Raw genomic sequence first — 17,812 nt, 5'->3', positions numbered from 1 at the left:
CTCACTGCTTAGGTTGCTCTCTGAAAATTACAAACACTTTTCGGATGCAGGGCAATCTTTGGTCGCCTTTTAGCGTCTTGTCGCGCACAGATTATTTGAGCGGGTCCCGTTTCTGCAGCTCCGATCCGCTTCAAGTGTGCGGCTGCTCACGTCCCGCACTTCATCCAGTGCGCAGGATTAAGAAGGGGCGGGGCTATTCTAATTTGTGAATGACAAGTCGAGGGTGGGTATTTGCGTGGAGGTGGGAGTGAAGAAAAAAAAGAAAGTAAATACTGCGAAGCTCCGAGGTCTGTTGGTGCTGCTGCTGCTGTCGCCTGGCAAAAATACATGTCCGATCAGCGGGCGGCGGGATATGGCGAGCATGATCGCGTTGAATGCTATATTTTAAGTCGAGACAAAGGGGGCAGGACCGGATTAACGGAATATTTGCTCCCTCTGTTTTGTTTTTTGTTAGTAACGGCACATCTTTGGATATTTGCTTTTGTGTGCATTATGAAGCCGTAAGACCAAAACTGCTTAGGTTTTTTTTTATTTTTGTTTACATTACATACAAAAAAGGGGAGGGAACGCAACGTTTTAAAGGCAGGCAAGTCTTCGCATCTTGGCATTGCACACACGCGTCTTCCTAGCGCAACTGTACGCATTCAGCAAGAAGCATGACCATGTCAGTGCCGGAGAGGAATTCGGCATCCGAAGGGAAAGAAGAAGAAAGTGAGGATGAGAGCGAGATCTTAGAAGAGAGCCCCTGCGGTCGCTGGCAGAAGCGGAAAGAGCAGGTAAGCTGGCCTTCACGTATCCTGCACTTTCTTTACAGACAAATGCCGACTGACTGCTGGTAAAATAGCTTTGAAATTTTTGAAAACGAGGAGAACGAACCTGTAAGGTTGCGACGCTTCGCTTCGTTCGCTTTTCATTTCTTTTTTCTTTTTCATATTCCCTTCTCGCTTTAGACTGCTCTTACAGCACCTTCTTGATAATGTTTAAATTGAACTGCAGCGCCAGTCTATTCCTCAGGTTGCACAGACCATGACCGGCTGAACAATCAACAATGCTCTGCAGCACCCAAGATAATGAATGCAAATAAATACACAAATGTACAAAAACGCAACGCGGTTTCAGTCTCCAGTGCCTGATTGGGGGTTGAAAGGGGGTGGGGGGGTGGTCTGGCGATTGGCTACGTGCCAACACGAAACGATGCTCGTTGGCACCATGGGGAGGCGTTTGGGGTTTGCACCGCAGCGTTGGATGTCGACAAATGCTTGGAATTTTAAACCGACTAAGCATCACGAATATCTATTAAGGAAAGCCCGTGGGAGGATTTGTGGTTACGTGGTTTGTCCAGCTGTGAACAAAGTTCCAGACACCTCGCGTCGAGGAGCTACTTGAGTTCGGTAGCCGATACAGTCACTGCTTTTACTGAGTTCACTTCACACACGCGCTCCGCCAATCACACATGTATCTGTTTATGTTAAATGTGTATAACAAATCAGTGTCTAAATGGAACAATGGTGTTGGGAAAGTTAAGACTATACAAACTGAGGCAGATCAATACAACTATCTATCTATCTATCTATCTATCTATCTATCTATCTATCTATCTATCTATCTATCTATCTATCTATCTATCGGGTGGTCGAGATCTAATTATGCAATTTTCATTACGGATCTGAATGGATCTGCATAATTAGATCTGGACCACTATCTATCTATCTATCTATCTATCTATAAAAAGCATAAACGATCCTTGCTAATCTCCGTCATATAAAATTAATACAAATGAATGCAAACAGGAGAAAAGTTATCATCTGTCTGTTAGTTAATAGCCAAGTTGTCCCAAGTATTCTATTGAACTATATGACTGAGTAGTTTCTGCCAGATTCCTATGACCCCTTTTGTAGTAAAGTGTTTTCTAGCTTCAGTTTTGTATTCACTTTCCTTTCATTCCCAGTGATGTTTTTGTCAAGTACCGTTTACACTGCTTTAACTAGATTAGCTCTGGCGGATTAACCTTTGAAAATGTAAAAACTTGGATTAGGTTCCAGTGTCTTCTATTCAGGATTGGAAAGGTTCGTTCTCCTTGGTCTGTCGGAGTTAAGACATGCCTTTTACTTTAGGATTCTCAGTGAAGAGGTTTACCAATCCATCATTTTTCATTTTTGTTTAAATTTTCAGGGGGTGATACTGAAGCGTTGGATTTTCTTTAAATTTATTTTCTGTATAGCCCAAAATCACACAAGGAGTGCCGCAATGGGCTTTAACAGGCCGTACCTCTTGACAGCCCCCCCACCTTTGACTTTCTAAGAAGACAAGGAAAAACTCCCAAAAAAAAACCCTTGTAGGGAAAAAATGGAAGAAACCTTGGGAAAGGCAGTTCAAAGAGAGACCACCTTTCTAGGTAGGTTGGGTGTGCAGTGGGTGTCAAAAAGAAGGGGGTCAATACAATACAATACACAGAACAGAACACAAGTAATCCTCGATACAGTATAAAAATAAAAATTTTACAAGTACGGAGCAGAATTTAACAGTAGCTGATATCACATAATATGATATGGATTTGTTTAGAGTCCTGGAGACCTCAGCCATCAAGCTGCCTCCCCCATTTGGCCATTCCACATCTGAGTAGCGCTGAGCCAGTCAATCTGATAAAAGGACCCCTCTACCCGATGATTCCTGCGATCCTCCATCAGGAATGACTTTACCTTAGGCAGGCAAAACAACTTGGCATATGGGCCATGGCACCAAGTGCCACATTATTGTCATGTGTAAAGAGCACAGTCTAGTTATTACTTGATTTTGTTATCCACCATGCAACACAATCGACACTCCCCAGCACCATGAAGACTGAATATTACTACCTTATCTTGAACCTTCTGTTGTCATTTTGCTGATGTCACATCACATGACTTCTGGTCATAGGGAATGTCAAACTTGCTGACTTGCAATTGTTGATCTCGTCGCCAGACCGTGTCAGTTTACAAGACTAAAAATCGCTGGGCGATTGCACAACAACCTTCCAGCACAGTCTCGTGCGCACATTTTCCTTACAGCCATTAGTGTGCTGCCTGACAGAGCAGGTGCTGTACGAAGGGTTAACAGGCACAACAGGTTCAGACCCTTTTTACTTTCTCGTAAACTGGCATACTAAAGTATATACTGATGGTCTTCTATATTGCTTAATGGAAGGGAGACGCAGTTTAGGTATTAGGATCACAAAAATGTCTAATGTTCTACACTTTATTATTCTGACCTGCAAGATATTCTCAGTGGGAAACAAATACATTCTGGCATGGCGTGAATATACAGTGTATGCTATATTACATCCTCCTGAGCCTGCATCCAGTGAAGAGCGTTATTCAAAAATAAATACAATTGAGTTAAACTAAGTACTCTACCCTAAGATGGTGCTACATTTAGACAAGACGTCTAATTATGGAACCAGCAGAGATCATTCTGAAGTCCACATAGTTCCACTGGTTGTTATTCAGCCCTTTTTTGTTCAGCTCATCAAACTGTATTGTGGTCTTTCTCATCAGGCCCCTCTTCACCCTTATAATTTACTAGCAGAATACCCGCACTTCGCAGCGGAGAAGTAGTGTGTTAAAGAAGTTATGAAAAAGAAAAGGAAACATTTTAAAAATAACGTAACATGATTGTCAATGTAATTATTTTGTGACTGTTATGAGTGTTGCTGTCATCAAGGATTTGATTATCATTATTTCTTTCAATCAGGTTCATATTTGGAGGACGTGTTGTGTTCAAGTTACATTCTGTGTTTGTCAACCGTTGTAAAGATAACAGGTTTCATTCATCGAAGTGTTCACTACGCAAATCACTACTCGTGAATCTGAGACGTTTAACAGGCATTCCCGGTATTAACTTGTGGATTTGCCTGCGAATATTTAGCGACAGCGTCTCTATTAACTTGTGGATTTTTCTGCAAGTATTTGGTGGCAGCATCACAAAGTTATTTCCATCTAGCTGCATCAGAAAATGTAGCACGACATCTGACACACCTCCTTTTTACTGTTTTCTCACAGCTTGGATTGCTGCTGTCATAATCGGTTTGAGTTTCATGGTTTGTTTCAATTACGACAGTATTTGCAGGACTTGTGTTGAAGAGACATTCGGCATCTGTCAAGCGTTGTAAGCACACAACCGGTTTCATCGATAACTTTACACCCAGCTTTTGAGAGTCTAAACATTTCTAAACATCAAAGTGTCCACTACTGAAATCGTCACCTGTCAATCTAAGATGTTTAAGAGGCATTGGCGGTTGTCGAAAGGTGTAAAATATTTGGCCATTTCGGTACACTTGAAAGCGACAACCGAACAATTCAGCAGCAGCCATCAACTCACATGCAGAACCTTACGTGAAGGGCTTAAGCATTTCATTCTTATAGTGCTCCTGTGTAGTATAATTATCTCCTATACCGTCATCAGTCCACACCTTGAACCTGTCCCAGTCATTCAATACATAAGACACAATGTTCCTCCAGATATCAAGAGTGAGCCTGATATGTAACAAAGAGAATGGAAAAGGCAGGTGCCATCTCTGGGCATGGAAACCACTCGGTAAGTGACAGTTCTTTGATCGATGGTGATCACCTCGATAGACATGTTAATGAGAGTACGGTTGGAATGATAAAGGAAATGGGTACCTGAACAATGTAAAGTAAGTCTAAAATACCTACACAATAACTATAATCGTAATAAATGAACAATAAAACAGCGGAGAAGCCGTGGATTAAATAAAAAGGCTGCAGTTATCAGCAGGGAGACGTGAATCCCGTGGCGAAGCAAAGAAGGGAATGTAGAGACCGGAGCGACGGACGGCCTTATGTAGGCAGGCAGTCAATTACGTGGGAGGTGTGGGGATGGGGGACGCCTCACACGGTGACCGAGCTGCAGGCTATGGACGTATATATGTACGTAAGCAGGATTCAATTATGACCGTTATGCGTAGAATTTCGAAATGAAACCTGCTTAACTTTTGTAAGGAAGCTGTAAGGAACGAACCTGACAAATTTCAGCCTTCTACCTATACGGGAAGTTGGAGAATTAGTGATGAGTCAGTGATGGCTTTGCCTTTGCCTTTTATTAGTGTAGATAACAGACGCACTTGCATAAGGACAGCATTCCTCTAAGAGACGCAACGCCTTCAAGTTTTGCTGGGTGAACTGCACAGTTCTGTGCTTTCTGCTGATGTACAGTAACAGCTTCTGCTGTTTCACAACACGTTTAGGTGTACTTGATGTTCTCTTTTACTGTTTTAGCAGTAAGAATTTCAGTATTTGTGGTAGTATATTATGTCCTGCATGACTGATTTTTTTCCCCCATCGCTTTATATGACTGCACCTTCACATTTAGTTGAGAAATTAGAGGTTATCTGTTTGAGAATTGTAAGCTGATAGACAGACAGCTGCTGTGGTGAAGTAATTCCAGTTGTTTGGATATCACGTCCCAGCCGTACTCAGTCTTGCTTTAATCTGGAACTCTAGACAAGCTCTTTTGTAACGGACAGAGGCAGAGGGACTGTCATTATGGTGCTTCTCGTCAGGAATGGGGACAACTGTACGAGAAATTGGCCATTCTAGTTGCTATTACGTCATTGACTGGCATCATAAATTTAGAGGAGCAGTTAAAACTGTGGAGAGCAAGTCAGTGGTCGCTGAAGGCCATGTGTGCCTAACATTTCTAGAGATTTTCAGTTGTAACGTTCAATTTACATAATCGTAGTGAGTCGGAAGCATCCTGCGATGTGACGTACCCAGCGGCTCACTCCAACTAGTTCACGACTCCTAACAAAATCTAACAGGTGGTCTTTAGTCGTAGGAACGGCTCTGTGTGCGAGAGAGCTGATAACCAATCAAAGCTCACCCAAAACCTTCGATGCATGTAATGTAGGGATGAGGAAGAAGGAACATGGGTGTTTTGTACGGAAGATAATTCATGCCAAAATGAAATGCAATCCAACGTGTTAACTACATTGAAATGCATTACATATGCAAGTGGGACATTTAGTTTTGGTACGGTTTTATCGTGTTAGAATTAAAAACATATCAACCCAACAATTGATTGCTTTTCAGTATGGCAGGGGTCGTCAATTCTGGTCCTGGAGGACCACTGTGGCTGCAGGTTTTCATTCTTACCCTTTTTTTTTAATGAGTGCCCTGTTTGTGCTGCTAATTAACTTCTTTTGAATTCATTTTAATAATAATACATTTTATTTATTCGTAGGTGCCTTTCTAAACACTCAGGGACACCGAACATTAGATAAAGCAAACATTATAAACAAAACTAAAATGCCAAATTTAAAATCAGACAGAGCAATTGTAGTCAAAGAGAAAAAGCAGTCTTAAACAGACGAGTTTTAAGTTTGGGATCTGAAAAGTGAGAATGATTCAATATTTCTACGCTCAGATGGTAGTGAGCTCCAGAGCTGGGGAGCAGAGCAACTGAATGCCATGGTGGCAAGACAGACGAAGGGGACAGTCAAGTGGATGGAGGAAGAGGATCTGAGGGTACAGGAGGGAATGGCAACATGGAGGAGGTTGGACAGATATGGAGGGACAAGGTTGTGGAGAGCCTTAAATGTTAACAGAAGAATTTTGAATTGAATGCAGACCTTAACTGGAAGCTAGTGAAGATGCTGCAAGACAGGAGAGATATGGTGAATAGAGTGGGGTCTAGTAATGATGTGGGCAGCTGAATTCTGAACCAGTTGAAGCTTATAAAGAGATTTGTGAGAAAGACCAAAGAAAAGGGAATTGCAATAATCCAGACGAGAAGTGACAAGACTATGAACAAGGATAGCAGTGGTGTGGGGAGTGAGGGAGGGAGGGGTGCATACGATTAATGTTAATTTTAATTGAATTGCTTGTTTAAGATTTGTTCCCCTTAATTTCTTCATCGTTCCTCTGAATTGCTTCATTTCTTTCCTTAAATGGTAGCTAAACACAAATGAAATGTGAAGTGAGGGAGCCAACAGAAGGACTACTAAGTCAGGGCCTCAAACTTCAGCCAATTTCACTCCAACCATCTGCTTAATGAGATGCTGATTCCTGCCGTTAATTAAACCCGTTCTTTAACTCCTGCTGCCCTCATTGTGTAATACAGTACAGGGGTTCTCAAACTCGGTCCTGGGGGACCCCTGTGTTCCAGCCAGCCTCTGTTTTTTATTGGACTCCTGGGCTAATTAAGTGAACTGTTGTTTCCCAGATTCCCTGTTTTGGGAACAATATACAAATTAGAAAACTAAGTTTGGTAAAAAAAAAAATATTAAAATGTACTAAGCAGCTATATGTATTTTTTTCTTTTTAACAGTATTTTCATCTTGATTGTCATTCTACTTTTCTAGGTGTTCTAATTAATTAATCCATTATTTACTGACGCTCAAGTAGTGATTGAGTGTTGTTTGCTTGGCTTTCTGCTCTGCTTGTTTTTAATTGTCATTATTAAGATTCAATGAAGGGAGCAAACTGCACAGAGAAAGGAAGAAGTATATAAAAAAAAGAGAGTTAAGCATTTAAATCCATAGAAAAAAACAGAAGTTTCTTATAAATGTAACAATCATGCTGCTGTGCTTTTCTGAATGCAGAATAAAAGTTAAATAATACCAGCTAATGAAATGAGATCAGTGCTATCAGGTGTTGTCACTGATTAGGAGTCTGGTTGGAACAAAACACTGCCGCCAAAGGGGGTCCCCCAGGACCGACTTTGAGAACCCCTGCTGTAATAGCAGACATTTACAAAACTTGATTTTCTCTTTTCTAAGATCACTGGTCAAATGTTTTGGGAACCTGAGCAGATTGACATTCCTGAGACCTTCATCTTTCTTTATTTTCAGATATTGTATGATGGTCACAGTTTCCTGGTCCTGTTTTGGTTCATTTTGTATCTCATTATTGTTTGGCAGCTAATAAGGAAAAAGAAACAATTAAAGGGGTCTGAATCTTCAAGAACAAGTCAATGAAAATGAATTCAAAAAAAGTTAATTAGCAGCAAAAACAAGGTCACTAATTAAGAAAAGGGTTAGCATGAAAACCTGCAGTCCTCCAGGACGACCCCTGCACTATGGCACGCAATTTTTGTGTCAGTTTGAAATGCAATACAAAAGCGTATTTCATTTTCATTTGTGTCCATGGATCGCACGTCATAACTGAAAGAATATTGCGTTTCGCTTAGAGGCTGCTCCGTGTGTAACGCTTTACGATTGGACACCACGCTTTAGTGGTACTAAAACTGAATATCATCAAATGACCAATTGGCTTCAAAAGGTGGGACACATTTCAATTTGGCGTTTTTGGACCTCACAAGCAGAACTAATGTCACATGTTCTATACACCAGGACAGAATGGAATAAAGAAAAAGAAAATGACAAGGCACTGTGGCTGAACTCCTTCAAGCAGCACGTTATTGCTGGTCAGATAAAGGGGCGAGCGAGACTGTGCCGGAAAGTCGGCACTCACTCGCTAAATCCGACATGGCCAGGCAACGGGATCAGCAACTGTCTGACATATCCTACGACTAGAAGTTGCACAATGTGACATCGGCTTAACTTGGCCTACTAAATTTAAGGCACTGGTTAGAATATTGAAGAACTCAAAACATGTGCTGTAGACTTAGCTGCAAGAGCAGCACTGTTAAAGCTGAATTTTGACATCTAAAGTACTAAATGACGAGCTAACTGATTTGAGAAATAATTTAGAAGAGGGTTAATGATTGGCCAATAATCTGAAGGTGGCATTTACAGTTTAATTTACAGATAAATTCAAGACAATTGACAACTACAGCATTTACTGATTCAAGAGCAGCGTATTACATGAACAGCATTCAGCGTGTTAAAAATTTTAATATGCAAACAATTTTCACAAGAAAAGCAGACAGCCTGCTGAGAGCATTACCATTCAGCAGTCACCACTCAAATTAAAGTCTCTAAAGTGATGCTCTTGTTCTTTTCCATTAGAGTAGAATTCCTGGTTCATTTGTTCATTCAGTGATATCCGTGACTCTAGTAGTATTTTATAGCAATAGATCCTAATAAGATACTAATAGATGGCATGAAAAGGTGGAGTCATTTTTCTAAAACTGTTTGTGAAGCCGCCTGCCTTTGCTAAAACATTTTCTTCTTGCACTTTTGCTCAATTGCCTCCATGCTGTTTTGATTTTACCGACCTTATAATATTGACAATGTCTCGACGAAACTGAAATACTTCCAGTTGCTTCTTAAAATGATTTTGGATTTCGGTTTATTTTATTATCATTCAAACCATACAACAAGGAGTGCACGGCTGAACGAGTTTCTCCAGGCTCAATGTACGAACTCAAACGTGGAGACAAGTGCACGTTATACAGCAACAGACAGACAGAATAGACGGCATAAACAGAATAGATGTAATCCAATAGACACATTGGTGAGTAGTTGTAAAATTTTCAAGAGACAAAAACCATTAACATAATGCACAGACCTAGCAGCATTTTGGGAGCTGTGAGATTCCGAATATTTGTGTTCAAACCGTCTGTCTGTGTGTGTTCAGGAATTTAACCGTCGCAATAGGTCAGCACGTACAGGGTGGCCCATATTTATGTTAATGATTGAAAAGACATTATTGTCGGGAAATTATGTTATCGTCACATAAAATAATGGAACATGAACATTAAGAACCTTAGATGTTTTTTCATCCCCTGTTCTCCGTGGAGTGGTTCACCAGTGCGTCATCCATATCGATACACGTCTGAAGACGAAGAGCAACGTTGTCACGTGCAGCTTGGCACATCTGTACTGGTATCCTCTGAAATTCTTCTGTGATAAGCTACACGTAGCTCAGCCACATTGTGGATGCGATGTTGATATACCTCATCTTTTAGGTAACACCACAGGAAAATGTCTGGTGAGGTCCAGCATATCGTTACTTCCATTCTCAGGCTACACAGTGATGCCATTTTTGACACTTTTCGCACAGTAGTTTAAATGCTACAGCCCTGTGAAACGTCATATCCATAAATATGGACCACCCTGTAGTTTGTTATTGGTGGGAGTTGTGTAGTCTGATGGCCTGTGGGAAGAAACCCCTACTGAGTCTGGCCATCTTGCACCACATACTGCGGTAGCGTTTGCCAGAGGCCAGAAGTTTGAACAGTCCATAGCCTAGGTGGCTGGAGTGGGCAGCATGACAAATACAGATCACGTAGAGTCGGGAGAGTTGTCCCGATGATTTCTTCTGCCAGCTTCACCACTCTCTGCAGGGACTTCTGAACTGAAGCAGTGCAACTGCCATGCCAGACTGTGAGGCTGGTGGTCTAGATGCTCTCTATGGCACCTCTGTTGAATATTGTGAGGACAGGTTTACTCTCCTCATCCGTTACAGAAAGTGTAGGCGCTGCTGTGCTTTCTTGGCAAGGGAGGTGGTGTTTGTAGTCCATGTCAGGTCATCCATGATTTGCACCTCCAGGAATTTGGTGCCTCTTTCTGACTCCACAATGATGCCATGGAGTATAAGTCAAGTATGTGCCATGTGTTTCCTCCTGAAGTCAAAAATGATCGCCTTCGTTGAGAGGTTGTTGTTGCCACATCAAACGAGGAGTTATTGATGAGGCCCACCACCATTGTGTCGTCTGCAAATTTAATGGTATGATTGGTGGAGTCATGCCTGGCACAACGGTCGTGAATCATCAAAGTAAACAACAGAGGGCTCAGAACACATCCCTGGGGGACCCCGGTGTTCATGGTGATGGTCTCAGAGGTGTTTTTTTCCAACATGAACTGTCTGGGGTCTGTCTGTGAGGAAGTCCAATATCCAGAAACATAATAGAGTGTTGGTGTCTAGTGAGTCAAGTTTTTTTTACCAAGTGCTAGGCATTAACTGTATTAAAAATGGAGCTAAAGTCAATAAAGAGCAGCCACACATAACTGCTCTTATTTTCCAGATGGGCCATGGTCAGATATATGGCATCATCTGTGGAGCAGATAGGGCGGTACACAAACTGAAGTGGATCGAACGTTGCAGCGAGTTTGGATGCTAGGGCGGTACACAAACTGAAGTGGATCGAACGTTGCAGCGAGTTTGGATGCTGTATGGCCCTTGACCACCCTTTCAAAAAACTTCATCACGATGAGGGTGAGAGCTGTTGGACGGTAGTCATTGAGCGTTGATGCTGGCGACTTCTTTGGTACTGGTATGATAGCAGCGGCTTTGAAACACGGAGGTATGATGGTTTGCCACAGGGATGTATTATAAATATCTGTAAGGACGTGCATGAGTCGGTCAGCATATTCACAGAGTAATTAGGTGAAAATGATGGGAAATTTCAGTCCCATAAACTAAAATTATAGAAGATAATGTGAAGGACTTAAGATTTGTAGGGGGCATGGGATCTTTTTTTGTTTCAAAGACAGATGGATCATTCTAACAATGTATTTTAAAAAGTTAAAGAAATTGCTGTTAAGAAGGATAAAACACAACAATTTATCCGTATATTTGTGAATCATATCAGCCAATCCGTTTGGACTAAATGAGCTTCAAGAACTACTAACCTTGTCTGTGTTTAAGTGGGAAATGAGTATAGAATTGCACAGAGCACACCCACGGCACCTGAACTCAAACACACATTTCACATTTTGTCAGTGGCACTTTTCATAACCTCATTTTGTTATGGATCCTACCAGACTAGAGCAGTTCTGAACAATAATATTCAAACTTTATTGAAACAGTGTGGAGATCGGTCAATCAGCGGCTGAAAATGAGGATGAAAGTGTGTCTTGTTACTGGGACTTTGAGTGCTTTCACAAGAGCTGGAATGCCATTTCATTGTACCAAGGAGAGTCACATGATTAAATTACTGGTTGACCCTAGCAAACACCTCGAGGGTCCACAGTTGGATGCATGCTTTCTTATTAAAAGCTACAATGAGAAGTGAAGCAAAATGACACCTTTTATTGGCTAACTGACCATCTTACTAACTGTGAACCGATTACAATATGCAAGCATTCGAGGCAAATCAGGCCTCCTCTTCAGGCAAGTTGTAGTCCAGAAACTGGAGCTCCCTGTGTTTATATAAATGCTAGGAAAGAAACAAAAACCTTTAAGTGGGCCATCTTTAATATCAAAAACTAACTGATCTCTTCAGCCTGAGATTCATTTAGCAGGAGAGGAGAACAATGTCTAGTTAAGATCTTTTGATAAGATAACTGTCCAACAAAGTCTTTTGAAGTTTCGAAAGAGTTTTTCTTACAATGAGGCTCTGTAATCAAATTGTCTGTGTCATATCAAACCATAAAACTCTTGTGTCTATTTAAACCGTGTTGTAATGTGTTAAATTTTACCATCGATTTAACTTCCCATTCCCTTTTCTCCTGCTTTGTCTTGAAGTTCTCATTGCATCCATAATGGCTAACCCGGTACAACACCCTGCTACTTACTGAAAGGTGGAATTTCTAGTGCTCTGTCACCGTTTAACTCTGGCGCAACACCTTCTGTTCATTTATTGTAGGGGTTACGAACTCCAGGCCTGGAGGGCCGCAGTGGCTGCAAGTTTTCATTCTGACCCTTTTCCTAATCAGTGACCAGTTTTCACTGGTAGTTAACTTCTTTTCCCTTCATTTTAATAGCCCTGATTTTAAGGATTCAATCCACTGAATTTATTCCTTTCTTCATTAAATGGCAGCCGAAATGAAATGAAATGTGAAACGAGCTAACAGATGACCAGCTAAACCAATTTCACTCCAACCAATCTCTTAATGAGAAGCTGATTCTTGCTGATCATTAAACACGTTATTTAATTCAATGGCTTGTTGCTGCTCTCTTTCTGCCACAGCAGGTATTTCCAAAATTGTTCACTTTTTAATTTTTTTCTAAGAACATTGTCAAAAGGTTTTGGTGACCTGAGCAATCAACCTTACCAAGACTAACACAACACCTTTCTTTATTTTAAGATAATCTGTGATTGGCACAGGTGAGATGGTGATGTGGCAGCTTGTTTTGCGTCTCGTTATTGTTTGGCTGCTAATTAAGGAAAAAGAAACAACTAAGGGGCCTGAGTCCAGTTAACTAGCAGCAGAAACTGGTCACTAATGAAGAAGATGGTTAGAATGAAAACCTGCAGCCATTGGAGTTCGACACCTGTGATTTATTGGAACACAAATTGCCGATAGCACTTAATAATGGTCAAGCTGGGAACAGATTTCCCTACTTTGTACAATGAAAAAGAAAAAAGTTGAAAGAAATGTTTTGATACACGTGAATTTAACTTTAATGGGTGGTTTCCAAAAAAAAAAAGCCTTTGTGTCTCGTCTGGCACGTGCACTGCTGACATGCTGTGTTAACAGAAGTTATTGGCTTGCTTTGTTATATTTACACTTTGTCTTCTGAGTACTTTTGACTCCCATTTCTTAAAACTGCCGCATCATCAGTACTGGTAACCCAAACAAAATATTATTGAATATTTTAGATTGAAATATAAAAAATAGGGTGGGGGGGGGAAGGAGGTTTACAGTTTCAAGTATGTGAGGCTGGCAATTTGAGCCGTTGCCAGATTATACCTCAGTGCACTGTGCCATTGTGACATTCTTGAGTTAATAAAGCTATTGGAATAATCATAACCTGCTTGTCTTTTTCCATACCTACTTTTGCCTACCCCTGTATAATGGAGGTACTTGAACGTATTTGAAATCTTCGATGAACACGTTGAGAAGTATCTGAAAAACTACTGATTATGATTTCTGACCTAATGTTTTTGGTTTTTTTTTTTTTTGGTTTGATATGTGTGCTTAAAAAGCTTAAGTATAAGTATGCTTCTTCTTTGAAAAAAATATCATTATTTTGCCTCTAAAGAAAAAAAATGATGTTTTCTCTCTTATAAAACGAGACAAGACTTTTTGGAAGAGAGATTTTTGCCTTGAGATTTTTTCAAGTCACACCCTCCTCTCAAACATTTTCAAACAAGACCGCAGTCCTCTCAACTCTCATTCGTGCGAATGCTTTTATCAGACACACTTCCTGTGCTCTCAGCTCGTATACATTTTAACGTTTTCCTCACTTTAAGTTCCCTTTTAAAGAAGACGTATTATGTCCAAATCTTATTGAAGAATTTCATCACGAAGGGTTATCAACATAAAAAATGAGTACAGTATATGCGCAATCCTAGCAGCGAGAAATAAGAAAGTCAAACGAATTAACTCCAAAAATGTCGATCAGTTACACATCAAATTGGTTAAATACGTCCAAAAATGTCGAACAGTTACACGGCAAATTGGGTACAGTAACTGCGTATTAATAGACTATTCTGAAACAGTCGGTGGTGATCGTGTGGAAGATGAAAACATCAACTTACAATATCCTGAAGAATATCTACAACCGTTAACAATGTCTGGTCTTCCACCGCACGAATTACTGTAGAAAGAAGGGTACATCCAAGAAAGTTCATGTAGTACATTACACAATAAAAGAGATCTTGATATGCCATTCGTATTAAAACATTTACAGTTTCCTGTTAGAATAGCTTTCGCAAAGGCAATTAACAAATCTCCAAGCCAAACATTCGAAAAAGTCGTTTTATTTAATAGAGAGAAAGAAATGAAATTCAATCACGAGCAGATATACATTGTGTTGATGCATATGTAACTATTCCCAAGAAAATAAAAATCTGTTTAACTTGTACATCCGCATCCCCATACACAAGCAGCAGAACCACAAAGAAGCTAGAGTGTACTGCAGGCTGGGGGCTGGCAAGCGAAGCGAGCAGGGGGCAAAGCCCCCTAGTACTATAAAAGAATAATGATGGATCATCTGCCCAAAGCCCAATAACTGAACTGTAGCAATTGAAGAGTTACACATTAGTTGTGGTTCTGGTTTGGCGTTTACAGTCTCCAGGTTGAGATTCGGGGTTGTTATCACTTGTTAAGAGAGACACCGCTCTGACTACTTCAGTGATGTTTTACCCCATTTAGAGATTTTGCCCAAACTGCAGCTATAGATTTATAACTTTGCATATTTCTAATACTTTATCGTCTTGAAAAAAACTGCATTCTACTTCTATTGGAATACATTTTTGTGGAAATAAAAAAATGGACATTAAAAATGAAGAAGCTTTTCACCATGCATTTGAAATTCTTTGTAAAGAGCAGTTTAAATTCAGTAATCAGTCTGAACATTTCATAAAAACACAGTGACATTTATTACCAATCCTTAAAACACTGAGATTTAGATGTAAAGAGCCCGTGATTGAGATCATTTTATAGTATTTTAAACAATAAGGACTGACACTGAGTAAATATTTGACTGACTTTCCAAGCCAAGTCCTTCAATGTAACTGGTAGGTGGGTACACACTTAAAAGCACCTAAAAGTGCACAATAAATCAGCAGGTGGTGTAACATGCAAATACAATTTAATACTTTAAATGCAGGTAAAATATCAATAAAATGCACAGCTGCAGTACTTTTAGCTAAGATTAATTGAGCGGAATAAATGCAATATAGTGTGCACAGTGTAGCAGGACATAATGTACATCGTCAAACGCGCCTAATCCACTTCAGGGGCTCGGAAGGGTCAGCGCTTCTCCTTGATATCACTGGGCACAAGGCAGGGGACAGCCCTGGAGGTGATGCCAGTCAGGCAGACACCCATAAACACTGAGGGGCCATTTGGAATCGCCAACTAATCCAAATTGGGAGGAAAATCGGATAAAACCTCTGCAGGCACCGGGCTGGGGAGATGAATGGGCAAAGTCCACACACAGGCAACGACTGGGGAACTGAGGGCACTGGCTCTGTATGGCGGCAGTGCCAACCACTGTGCCTCCCCAGAAAATTGTCAACAATCAGTAAATGTTAAACAGTTTCATTATAATACAATATTAAGTGAAGCTTACAGTAAGTGAAAAACTTTTAAGTAGAACAAAAACATAACCTTTGGTATTTGAGGAGTTAATCTCAGATTAGTATTAATGAGGGTCGACCTGCAAAATGACAAAAAAAATTCTGTTCCTCAGTAAGTATAAAGAGTTAAACGTTCCTGGAATCGGTCCGCGTCCGCGGTATTATTGTGTAGCTGATGAATACTGTACTGCTCTTCTACGCATAATCCTATTTGTTCCTCATTTCGTTTTATGTTTTCTGTTCATGACGTTATCTCTGACACAAACACAGAGATCTGTTTCTGATCTGTCAGGCAGACATGCTGTGCTATAGACACTGAAACGGTTAAATGAAACATTACTTAGGAATTGTATTTAAAAAATGTGTCTCCCCCATGGGTTATAATTATGGCTATTAAGGCTGGAATCAAAAAAAAAAAAGAAAAATATGAGACATTTGGTCAATAAAGGACAAATGATGCTCTCTCGTTTTGTTATAACATACAGATTCACAGCAACAACTGTTAGCAAAAAGTTTCACAGCTTCCATTGAATTATAATGGACTCGTACTTAGGGAAATAATTAATTATTTGTTTTCTTCCATTCTTATATCACATACAATTTAACTAATGTAAAAGAAGTTCTGATTAGATTATCCATCCATTATCCAACCCGCAATATCCTAACACAGGGTGTCGGGGGTCTGCTGGAGCCAATCCCAGCCAGCTCAGGACACAAGGCAGGAGCAAACCCCGGGCAGGGTGCCAACCCACTGCAGGGCACCTACACACCAAGCACAATTTAGGATTGGCAATGTACCTAACCTGCATGTCTTTGGACTGTGGGAGGAAACCCACACAGACACGGGGAGAACATGCAAACTCCACACAGGGAGGACCCAGGAAGCGAACCCAAGTCTCCTAACTGCGAAGCAGCAGCACTACCCACCGTGCCACCCTAGATTAGATTAGATAAACTTTATTAATCTCAGTAAGAAATTCAAATGCATACAGCAGCAGAAATATAAAAATGATCAATCAATCGATCAATATGTAAATAAATAAATGTCTATTGTTCAGATATTTCAAAATAAACTTAACAAGCGTCCTGAGAGTAAGCATTAGTTAGCAGTGGGTATACAGGACCCAACACCCCACCAGGACACTTCTTGGCACACCATGGTAGAAAAGGCCTGTGGGTAAAAGTGGTCCAAGAGAGCGCCTCCTGTGAGGGGATGGACGGGACTTTTCATGATGGCTTTCGATTTTCCCACCATCATCCTCTTTTCTACGACAGCTCCATTTTGAACGTGCATTTAAAATATCAACTTTAAGTCACCATTTTCTTCAGTTCAGGGTCAGGAGAAGCCAGTGCCTGTCGCATCAGCAATGCCCCTCCATCACAAGCATATAAAATATATAAATTAACATTAAGCATTCATTTAGTTTGTTTTAATTTGGTTGAATCTAATACTTAGTTGTCATATTCTCCAAAGCTGTGCACATTTTTGTGTGTATGTGCAACATTACAGTGAGCTAATACAACAATCACTTACACTGTAACTTCATTTTTGTCTTTATACTGATTGTCAATGCCTTTCTTATCTATTCAATATGCTAATATTAGAGGTTGACTATTCGCTGTTGTTTTTAGTATGCTTAAAACAAAATTTTTAAATGGTGTTAATATTTAGAAACAAACTACTTATCATGATTCTCAAAAATTGTGTTTAAAAAAAAAACAGACAAATGAACGTGTTCAGGAAACAAATGACAGCACATTGAGCAGTGGTTCCGACTGACGTGCCTCCCGTAGCACATTCTGAAGCGGAGCTCATTAGCAGAGGATCTTTGTGTGTGGTGAGGTATGCCGGCCTGCTGGGTGAACATGCCGAACCAATCATGAATTCCCCAGTGGAAACACTTTTTAATATTCCCGTGTCTATTTGAATACGCTATAA

At 40.4% G+C, this 17,812-nt stretch overlaps 1 protein-coding gene across 2 annotated transcripts in view; it reads left to right on the top strand.

The window, feature by feature from the left end:
* The first annotated feature begins 282 nt into the window (after window positions 1–282).
* LOC120529689 (nuclear receptor-binding protein 2-like) overlaps window positions 283–17,812 on the top strand; it is a 297,685-nt gene continuing 280,155 nt past the window's right edge. For both annotated transcript variants that reach the window (XM_039753735.1, XM_039753734.1), the window contains exon 1: window positions 283–776. In XM_039753735.1, the coding sequence (XP_039609669.1) occupies window positions 657–776 (120 nt within the window). In that variant the 5' untranslated portion in view covers window positions 283–656. The remainder of the gene's footprint in view (window positions 777–17,812) is intronic.

Source organism: Polypterus senegalus, chromosome 5 (genome assembly GCF_016835505.1).
Source record: "Polypterus senegalus isolate Bchr_013 chromosome 5, ASM1683550v1, whole genome shotgun sequence".
Taxonomy (NCBI): Eukaryota; Metazoa; Chordata; class Cladistia; order Polypteriformes; family Polypteridae; genus Polypterus; species Polypterus senegalus.
Note: the sequence above shows the minus strand (reverse complement) of the source record. Positions and strands in the feature narration are given on the sequence as shown.